The sequence below is a fragment of the Ambystoma mexicanum genome, chromosome 7q, assembly GCF_040938575.1.
Source record: "Ambystoma mexicanum isolate Mex_15411 chromosome 7q, UKY_AmexF1_1, whole genome shotgun sequence".
NCBI lineage: Eukaryota > Metazoa > Chordata > Amphibia > Caudata > Ambystomatidae > Ambystoma > Ambystoma mexicanum.
In genome coordinates this window covers 276,947,702-276,958,923 of record NC_090941.1, presented here as the reverse complement: position 1 = coordinate 276,958,923, position 11,222 = coordinate 276,947,702, and the positions used below count along the sequence as shown (strand labels likewise).

The following is an 11,222-nucleotide window of genomic DNA, read 5'->3' as shown; positions in this document are numbered from 1 at the left end:
ACATCTAGCTCAACCACTAGAAGCTCCACCATGGAAGTAGCATGAGGGCAATCATCTGCTGCATGAAGGGGCTACGGGCCAGCCACTGGAGTTAAGAGAGTGGCAGGTGATGGGCAAGTACACCTGGGGTTACTTCTAGGGGGCTTCTTGAGGAGACCCTGTAGGCAGAAGATGCAGATGGAAGAGCGAGCTTGGGGTGGGGCAGGAATAATGCAAAGGTTAGAGTTATGAAATAGCAAAATTGTTTTGTAACAGGAGAACTCTCCTTTACCCCCAAAGAGGAATAATAATACATTTATATAGCGCTTTGATCTAAACTGCTTTAGATAGGATATATTTACATACATTACTATTATTGCCCAATCGAAATTGGTACCCTTATCGACCTCTTGCCAGGATTTGAACCTTCGACCTGCAGATCAAGCACAAAACACAGCAACGAGAGTGTAACGAACCCACTGAGCCATCCTACCAGGAGGGGAGGCCTGTCCATGTACACCCCTGTGGTGAAGGAGTAAGGTTCACTTTTCTAAAAACAGAGTGAGCTTTCAAGGGAGGCAGGTAGGAAATACAGCAAAATAAAGACAGGCAGCCCGGCTTAATGTCAAACGTTAATATATTTTCTATTTTATAGTGAACATATGCATCTCTCACCACTTGTCTGCAGCAACTATGACGCCCTCATAAAAAAATGGCGACATTTGCAAGATGCCTCTTAAAATAAATATTTCTTTTTTTATAAAATAATAAAACTTCAAATAAATATTCTTTACACTAAACAATATGTTGGAAAAAATTAGAAAATAAAGGCAGATTTTTTTTAACAGCAACTGTACAATATACAGGGAGTTGAGGGAACAGGGGGGTGGGAAATCAAGAGTCCTGGAACATCAAGGCTCCATAAGGCGAAGTACAATCTAAAAAGACATACCAATTGGTGACTCGCATTCCGCAGAATGCCGTACAACGTATTAGTAGAATATTTGTGACTGTGCTATGATTATGGCACCATTCTTCACAGTTGTAAATATCATATGTACAAAAATATATAGCACATTATCTCTGGCAGAAAACAATGAACAAAATCCCTTTGCTGATTTACAAATGGCCGCAGGCACTATTCACAAACAAAAAAAGGAGCTGCCAAGGACTGCTTGTGTTGCTTTAGCTTATGTGGTTGGCTAGAGTGGGGTGATCGCAGAATACTGGGTCAAGCTGGTGAGCTCCACTGGGTGCGTTCTGAGCAGAGCTGTCTTGGCAAGGCACACACGTCCAAGGCGTGGCACTGCAAACCGGAAAGTACACCCCAAGCCTCTTGCTCATTGTGCCAGGGTTGGGACAAACGAGTTTCTTGCATAATGGCGTTAGACGTAACAGTCTTATTCCCGAACCTCTTCGTGCCAGGCTGCTATGTGGGCTTTTCAGGGTTCCTGGGAGGCACACTGGGCGCCTTGCAGCACACGGTGTTCGAGTGTTTGCACCGGCAGCCGGGCCTGTTGAGTCGGTCGTGGCAGCCTTGGAACAGCTTGAGGCAGCCCTTGCCGGGCAGGTAACAGCAGAGACAGGGCAAGAGGAGCGACAGGGCGCCCATGGCGGACCAGCGGGCGCAGCAGTGCGCCTGACTGCACGAGCAGGGCTTGTCGAAGCAGTCGTCCTCGTCGTCCGTGGAGCAGTGGTAGAAGAGGCCCTTGACGCAGCAGACGCACGTGCCGTAGTCCAGCACGCTCTGCGCCGAGCACAGGCACTGCTTGTCGCAGATCCAGCAGGACGGCAGGCTGCGCGGGCAGGTGCACTCGCGGCACTTGCACTTGCCGCAGTCCTCGCAGCGGTAGGCGTGCGCGCCCAGGTCCGGCCTGCTCAGGGGCTTCAGCAGGTCCGCCTTGAGCTCGCCCTTGGGCTGCGCGCGGACCACCTGCTCCGCCAGGAAGCCGGAAGAGGAGAAGGATCCCAGGAGTCTCTGCTCGGAGGAGGCGCTGCTCGTGCTCGTGGTCCTCGTGCTGCCCCGCGAGCCGCTGCTGCCCGTGCTGGTGGAGCGCGAGAGCGAGGCGCGCGTGTGCGGCGGCGGCGGCTGCTGGCTCCTGCCGTGCGGCCGCTGCTCGCCCGGGCCTTGGTGGTGCTCGGTTTTGTGCTGGGTGGCGGTCCGTGGGGCGGGCTTTGGCCCGGGTCGCGGGGCTACCGTGGGCCCCTCGGTGTACTCGTTGGTGCTCCTAATGGCACGGATCTGGTCCAGAGATAGAACGTGGACCTGCTGGGCCAGGAAGTCGCGGGGGTCTGCGTCTCCATGCTGCCTGCCGGGGTCTCGCCTGGTCTGCAGTAAGGGCTGGGCCCCGCTGGCGCCATGATGAGCCCGCGCCTCCATCAGTCCCTTCGAGATCTGTCACTGCAACAGCACTAGAACACATCTGAAATCCTGCAAGAGAGAGAGAGGCATGGTTACAACCACATATACATCCAAGACACACACACCGAACACTAACCCTTCAATGATGTATAGACACATATAGTGCGCAAAGTTTGACCTTTCGGACGTACTGCACGACCCATGGGCTAGTGTGGACCCTCCCTTCTGGATGGTGGCCCCCTCCCAGCATCCAATGTTGCTAGCCAGGCATCAAAAGTCACCTGCCCCTTCAATTCACCACATGAACACAATACAGCAGTTCTTAGTGCCATTGGCTAGTTGGTGGCAAGTCTAAATGTTGAGCCCTGCACGGCTGGCTCTTGACAGGGAAAGGTTATGCTGCAACGATCTTTCAAGACCTCATTTCTTAAATGTTATACAATGTTGATTCAAAGGAAAACAACGAGTCAGTAAGGGTTACTTAATGTGTACTAGGGTTACTGAATGCCAAAGAGGGGTTGGGGGCAGTGGTATGGCCTGTAAAATGGTTGAGAGCCTTATAAACTGCCAACAAATAACAGTATGAAAATGCTGGGATTTTTTCTGCACACGGGATTTTTGCATGCATTTCCGGATTTTAGAATGGTTGCAAATATGCTATGCACCAGTAAAAAAGAATTCAGTTTTCAGACCACTAAAGGCCATGATCAATACAAAAGTATAAGCCGCAAGGACAAAGGCCATGTGTTGATGTTACCAGACGCCAAAACCTCATTAGAATAAGACTCTTGACACAACCACCCGTAGCCTTCAAGTTGGAGACAAGTAGATGCTTGGCCACCTGACATGGGAGTATTGGCCGCAATCGGAAGTGGCACGTGCAGGTTTGGACCCAAACCCAACATACTACCATGGGGCAATTTGAAGAATTGTAACACTGTGGGAATCCAGGGGGATTGCAGGGGGGGGGGCGGGGAATACCGCGGCCTACACTATTCAGTGGCTTCATCCAACCAGGTTTATTTAAGATGCTAGACATTGCTTAAGCCCCGGGCGCCCCTCCCATGTATGCAGGATTCCATGTCCTTCTCCAAGGCCTTGTCCTGTTGGTATGGTAACCGAAGTCACTGTGTGGATTGTGATGGACACTCACAAATTGCAATGCTATATTTCACAGGTGTGAACTTGATACCCACTGACCCACCGCAACCTTTCTGCATTTGTTTGCTTGTAAGGCACATTTAAATTCACTTCGCCCCTCTCTCTCGTTATATCGCAATATAAAAAAAAGTTAACCACCCAAGTTAATATAATTTTTAGATTACATGCAGAAATAACAAGTACCTTACCCCGCGTGGAAAATCCCCAATGCTGGTTGGGGCTGCAAGCACTGTGTTGTAATCAACTTAAATCAAAGGCGTAAAACAGCTCGACTATTCACGTATATCTCAAGGACGAGACCCCAGCTCCCTGCCCCCGCCCTCCCAATCCCACTGATGAGTGGGGGGTGCAGGCAGCGACGCAGGGGGTGCAGGCGGCCGCTAGGCTGCCTCCCCAGCGTAAGTGGGTCAGATGCGCCATGCGCGCCCGCGTTCAGTGTACGGGGCACTCCTCAGTTGGCCCAGGGAAGCCGGCAGCAGCCGCCGCGTGTATCGTTTACATCTGACCTCTATAGCAGACAATGCCGCTTGTTTCTGGAGGCCAGGGAGCGCACAGTCGCAAAACGACATGGAACACATTTGAATACAAGAGCAGAGTAAGCAGACACAACGGGCGTGGCAGCACACAATCACGCATAAGCCGGTTATGAAAATCCCATCTAGGGACGTCCATTCTACATTAGGTTTGGACTGGGTGAAAAACATACAGCAAATCCAATCACATCCGCTCGATCAGCCCCGGTTCAAAATAAATAAATAACCCAGTTAGGCCATTATTACTGGATCCAATTGCAGGGTATGGTTTCTTGGACAACGACCCATAGTCCAGAGGAGGGGGGGCGGGGTAGAGGAAGTAAAGAGGCCCAACCGCACACTTCTAAATTGTACTATAAAGTTAGCCGTGGACCTTTTGTGGGCGTCTGAAACCAACATGTGCGGCCATTGTACCGCCGGCAGTCCGTGTTTGGAATGCGACCAAAAGGCAGTCCGCTCTCTTTTAGGTCCACGGAAGCAGAAAAGCGGATTTTGCGCCGCTCTGCCCAGCAAAGAAAAAGGTCAAGTGACGCAGACCAACCGTCTGACCCTCAGCCCCACTTGCAGAAACTCTCCCCAGGATTAGGGTCACTAGTGCGTGCACAGATTTGGACATGCACCGATTATGGTGTGTGCACTGCCGGACTTTTTATTTTATGAGGGGACCGGGCTGCGCGCCTTGCCCTGGCCTGTGCGTATAAGTACCTCCAGATCCAAAATCAACTATGATAGGCTTGATACTAAAAAAAATAACCGGCGTGACGACTCTGGAGACGTGGGGATTCGAATACATTAATGTCCAAAACAAATATTGCACTGCAAGGCAGTCCTCCCTAATGTCTGGGGTGTCCGACATCCCAATCCGAAATGCCCATCAAGTCATTTTGTATTGCAAAAATTGACACCATGCACAAACAAATATATATATACTTTGCACAGTTCCACGAATCTGGTATTGTGTTGACAATGCAAAGTCACTTTGAACCGTGCTAAAATTCCATGAATCGGGGCCTTAGACAACTATTGTGTGTATTTTGCTCCTCGCGCTAAATGACCCCGTGGCGTCAGTACGCTGAATGTTGGGCTTGTGAGGCCATGCACATGGTTCTGCATGCACAGGGTGCGACAGCATGCGCCGGGGAACAGGAGTCCGAGCACATTGCACGTCCCGTTCAGCGCACACCCAACACGTATGCATGCTGCACTCTGGCGTTTTAATCCTTGTTTGGGCACGCATAGCGTTTCCCCCAGCCCCAGCTGCAGGGACGGTGGTCGACGATATTGCGATATCACGTTTGTTGTATATCTGAAAGGCTAGAGAGCTGTAATCTGCCCTGTATTGAACACTTTGATCCCTTCGTTGTGTACAAAACACAACACGGCATGGTACACCTTTCGCCCAGGGGTGGACTGGGAACCAAAAGGGACAAAATGATTTCCCAAGTGGCCCCACGTTACACATTTTGAGTCCGATTAATGGATTTTGTGCGCCATTCTGCCCGCAAATTCCCATTTCGTAAACAGGGGTTTGCGGGCAGAAATTCCATGAATCAGCCCCCAAGTTAAAATGTCACATTTGTATCATCTAATCAGCACAGTGGGCGTGTGATGCTGGGCAATGCGCCTCCTTTGCAAGCAGCACATGCGAAATGCAGACATAGGTTTTGGTATTTGCTGCAAAACGAGGACTGCTTCAGGGGCGCATTTTGTCAGACGACTCCGGGCGAGTCCACTATTCCACGAAACGGGGTGTGCCTGAGTGGAATTCCCATTCATAATCAACACGAGGGCCCCTTGGAAGAAAGAAAAAAGGAAGATAATGCCGACCGCCCCCTCCCCCGTGTCAACATTTGGGAACCCAGAGGAAGTTGGCAAGTGAGGCAACGCTTTACACCAATATAAAATAACGCCCGTTTGCTTAAAGCTCGGTGGCGTCCCTCGGGATTGGGTAGCACGTGCGCCACCCCTTTCGCCGAAGCTTTCACTCTGGCGCAACTTTCAAGACTCGCCAACGAAGCCCAATTCTGAACTCCCAGATCCCTTCCCTTCAAGGCATGACAAACGAACTCGAGGTGAACAAGGGGCCTCCTCCCTTTATCTCTTCAGAAACCCCCCTCCACGCATCCCTCAATAGGCAATTCAAATGCCAGGAAGTCTCGCCCGCCTCCCACCCCACACACACACCCCCCCCCCTCGGATATTTACATAGCGCCGGCCTCCATTGTGACTTCCAGTCCAGCTTCCCCACTACCCCGTGAATGACAATGTGCCGCCCTGGGGGTTGTTTTTAACATAACAAATCTGCCCCCTTCTACCGCCACCCCTCCTCCCTCCCCCTTCCATCCTGCCCCTACACTACCTCCGGGACGGTGCTGCACACCCACCGCCAGCCCCGCAGTGCGGCCCTGCAGGCCGCAGACAGTTCACACAGAGGCCATCCGGGGTATAAACAGGGGACGTGCCCCCATTCACGTGCTGGGGGCACAATGGACTTGCAAAGGGGCGGGCACGGAACGGTTTCAGCTGTTCGCTGTGGCCCCCGGGTGGGAGCAGATCCGTCGTGATGTCACCTGCCCATCCGTTTCAGGAGCATACCACCAGTGGGAGCGCGTTAGTGGCTCCCCGAAGTGGCCGAAAGGGTGAGCATAGGCGCTACAAAGAAAGCAAACACAGGACCGTGATGCTTCTGCAAAGTCTGCGACCTGGAAACGACGCATGGCCCACAAACTGGTCGAAAACAAAATGCCGCCGGATGCCTGCAACATCCTGCGATTGGCAAAAACTCAGTATCCAATTCCCACCTGTCAGTATCTGAGGGGTTACAGATGTGGCTGTTTTTTTAGCCATTGCAATCCTGTGGGGTAAGCGATATATTAATGCGGGTTTGGCTATGGCTGGGCAAGCTGAGGAAAGCCAGCACCGAGGCTGCACCACACAGAACGCTACACATCCTCGGACACCCTGTGGCACACATTCTAAACTGCCGCCCGTGTGTGTCCCCCGACTTGGCCCTGCCACACAGAAAATACAATATTATAAACTCGAAGAAATGCCAGTGATAGTAGAAACAACGAGCCACCCCCTCGCTTCTTTATTTTGCGGCAAGTTAGTTTGGGGAGTGCGACCAGGCGAAAGCTGCAATGGGGTGGGGGCAAAAAGTGCAGGAAGCTTTGACTGCCTGCCTTCCATCCAAAATAAAATGCAGAATAAATCCAGGTTTCGAAACCCGTGGAGTGAGAAGCAGGTGGGCGCAGAGAGAACACAGAACACCCGCGACAGCGAATACAAGCATCCACACAGTCAAGGGGACAGACGGGAGGAGAGGGGCAGCCGGGCCACTTTTAACAACAAGATCGACAATAACTGGCAACACCACAAAAGTAATAAACTACTCGAGGAGCTACAAAATGAAACCCAAACTGCTTTCAATCGAAGCAGCAAAAACACCCCTGCACCTGAAGTTGCAAATTAAAAAGTAGAGAAAGGCTGGGAAACTTGAGGAGAGGGCACAGGACATAGAAGGGAAGAGCTCTTTACCATGTCGCACGCCTTTCCATGCAGATCCCAGCGCTGGGGAACCCGCCCCTGGTGCTCAATGACGGGGCCGCGGGGGTCGCAGTGGCAGTCTCTTCAGATCCGACTGGGGGGGGGAGAAGCCCCTCCACTGGCCGTGGACGCTCTTTGTGTCCGGACCCCTAGACCAGCAGCAGCGGTGGTGGTAGTAGTGCGACCTTGCCAGCGCCGCACATGTCCTGCTTGAAGGCCCTTGCCCGAGCGATCCTGCAAAGTTTAGATAACAAATCAGGCCACAACTTTCCCAAGCTGCAGTTCAGTCCCACATGTAATCCATCCGGAGCAAGAAAAAGAAAAAAGCTGAGAGCGGCGTGTGTACAGAAGGATCCACGGCGGCACAAATCCGAGGTGTAATCCGGGCGCACGGTCCCCTTTTCGTGCAACACGAAGATACCAAGAAACACAAGTGCGGTGTTGCTGGCTTCTGGTGAATGGAGGCTGGCCGTGCAGGATAGATTCTCTCTCTCTCTCCGGGTCCCCACACGTCTCCGCTTCTCGCCGGGGGTCTCCAGGGCGCGGTGTTGTGTGCAGGGCTGGGAAAGCGGGCTCTCCCCGTGCCTTGGCTGCGTGGCTCGCTCAGTGCAGCTCTCGCTCTCTTGTGCGCGGGGCTCTGCTGCACTCCCGGGGTCTCTGGTCCTCTGCCTCCTCCTGTTGTTGTGCGCCGGGCTGTGCCTGCGCTCTGGGCTGCCTGCGCTCCCCTCCCCTGGCCGTGTTTCCGGGGGCCGGGCTGCGAGCGGCTCAAGCTGCGGTGAATGGCGTCATGTGGATGTGAGCAGGAACAGAGGGTTGTTGTCCCGCAGGATACGGCGCATCCGGTCCCAGCTCATTGGCTCTGCGGGGCTCTCACATTCACTGCCGCCGGCTCCCCGCCAGCAAGGAGAGGGGGGAGGAGGGGGCGGAGGAAGGGCCTTCAAGGAGAGGAAAAGCGTTAAGCGCGCGCGCGCACCCCGCTACGGAGATACTACACATAGGCACTGCTGCTTCTCCTCCGGGACAGCACAGCGCCAGTGCCCTCTGCGGCAGCGGCAGGGGCGCGAGGCGCTGCACACGGCGCACGCTGCTCTAGCACAGCACGTACTGCCGCAGGCAAACACAGGACGCACTGCTCCCACCTCCCTGCCCCAGCAATACAACGCAATAGGCGCGGCGTAGAAAAGGCAAAGAGACAGACGCCACATGTTGCATATGCCGACTCAGAAAGCTGGGCACCGTATGCAGAGCATACACAACAACACCACACAGCCGAGGCACCACCGGGCTACAAACACACAATGCACTGAAAATAGTGCATTCAGCCGAGGCACCACCGGGCTACAAACACAAAACACAATGCACTGAAAATAGTGCATTCACACCTGGATAGGTATTTCCATGTTTTAACAGGTATATAGTACAATTATGAAAGAAGAATCCGCAGTTATTTGTTGTTTATTTTACTTCATTATAATTTTAGGAATTGTTCATGCTATAGAGACGTCTTTCATGGTCTGCAACATGTTCACCTACATCTTTTTTTTTATTATTGATTTATTACATCAACCTTTCAATCTTTATATCATTTTTTTCACTTACAAGTTATTACATTATAAATTCATGATCATGTCATTACATTTAAACTTAATATAGCCATTTTACAATCCGGCATGAACCAGCGTACATGATTCCTTCCAGTAACCAACCCAAACTCTTGGCGAGGTATTGAATTTATGCTCACAGGTTCACCAACAATAATTCATCATCACTGTAATTGAAGAGATACAGTTCGTTATTTCCACACATGCAGTTTCATTCTACAGTTTGTCCCCCTAGCCTAGCACACACACACAAGAGGAAGATGCACTCCAGTCCCCTACTTCCGTAGCGCATATCGCCGTCCCTACCACGGAAACTGTCACTCCATACGAGGGATTGAACCCGCTATAATTGTATCATTTCTTGGACTGAACCTGTTCCAATATTAGCAATGCAGGAACTTTTCTAACCCGTTGGAGCGATGTGATTTTCTTGAATTTTGGCCGACTCACACGCAAACTTTCACTTCGGCATCCCCACAGCCTCCAAAAGACAAAATTTGGTCGACTCGACTCCAAGCACAAGAGGGCACAGTCCCAGCTACACCTCTCCAGTTCTCCCAGCCTACCTTTCCACCCAGGCTCCATGTACGACCACGGTGCAGGACTCTACATACAGACCAGGACCTAAGAAGAGAACTTGGACAACATTGTCCAGCCGTTAAGTGCCACCACGTGGTACAGCAGCCACCCCACAGTAGGAGAAGGGGTGTCTCAACCTTCCGGACTACACTCGTACCCAGACCTTGGGATAAATGCCACGGCAGGCAAATCTCCAGCCGATTGAGCAGAGGGTCTTGAACTAACATGCCCTGATGAAGGCGGATGTAGGCGCACGCTGAAAAGACTGCCGAAACGTGAACTGCTTGAGAAGCTTGCCAAGCATCACGTTGGCAAAGAATTCTTTTACTACATAGAGACCCGTTTATAGGGCAACATTGAAGCCCTGAACTTAGATCAGGACAAAAAGAATTGTCGCAAAGGGAAAGAACTTGATAAAAAGAGAAAAGTATTTCCCTCACACCTAGGGGCAACAACTTTTTTAGTTTCCTCTTTCCTCTGAAAAAAGTTTTCCTTTATCATATGTAGAAGAACTTTTGTTGATATTTGAATTTCAGTTTGTCATGTTGTTGAATATGTTTTTAAAAATGTCTACAATTTTCCCACTTACTTTCCTGTAGCCAAAGAACCATCAAGTTGAATGACTGTGTCTGATTCTGAACCTATGTAATGCACAGAAATGTTCTTATGTACTTTGTAATTATTAATGCAACTTTGTAGAAAATGCACAAATTCTTTGGACTAGATTATTTCTCCAAATGGAGTTTTTGATTTATTGTGTCCAACCTGCTAATGATTAGTGGCTAACACATTATTGTTTTGGTTTTCTTTCTCCCTCCACCCTTATCATCCTCACTAGAAAGTGGACTAATATGAGCACTAGTGGTTTGATAAAATCTTGAGCTCCCTCGCAAAGAAATAGTGGAGTATTTGCTCCCTCAATAATCACTTTAGACTTAGTCTAACAAAGGGTAGGATACACTTATTGTTTATGTATCTCCAGTCCCCTTCTGCCTTTATTAGGTCTTTACCTGCAAGCTGGACTTTGTCATTCACCAAGATTTTAAGTTTTAGGGGCCGATTCATGGAACAAATGTGCGCTGAAAATCTTTGCGCAAGCTGGCGCAAGTGTGAAAAAGCAAGCGCACGAGTGCGATTCAAGGAAAGGCCTGTGCGTGTTTTCCCCTGGATGTGCGCCAAATCTGTGCGTGGCGCACACGTCATTGCAACATCCCGAACACCATGCGCAACGCGCACAGGGAAAGCGCACGTCGGCGCACACACCAAAAAGGGGGCGGGACACAGGCGTATCGCGCGGAATGGGGAACAACGTGTGAAAAAGAAGGGGGAAGTACTGCAGGGAAATAGATGGAACGCCCACACGCACGCGAACAACACATATTCATGGAATCGAAAACGGGAAACCCGCGCACGCTAAAAGACGTCCGCCACACGAAGGCAGGCGGAAGCGTCCCCAAGCAC

At 51.1% G+C, this 11,222-nt stretch overlaps 1 protein-coding gene across 1 annotated transcript; it reads right to left on the bottom strand.

Moving 5' to 3' along the window:
* Positions 1–598: 598 nt before the first annotated feature.
* Positions 599–8,452, bottom strand: SPRY2 (sprouty RTK signaling antagonist 2). The gene is given in 3 exon segments (XM_069639285.1): positions 599–1,428; positions 1,430–2,410; positions 7,573–8,452. Coding segments are annotated over 2 exon segments (1,194 nt in total). The 5' UTR covers positions 2,360–2,410; positions 7,573–8,452; the 3' UTR covers positions 599–1,164.
* Positions 8,453–11,222: the final 2,770 nt, after the last annotated feature.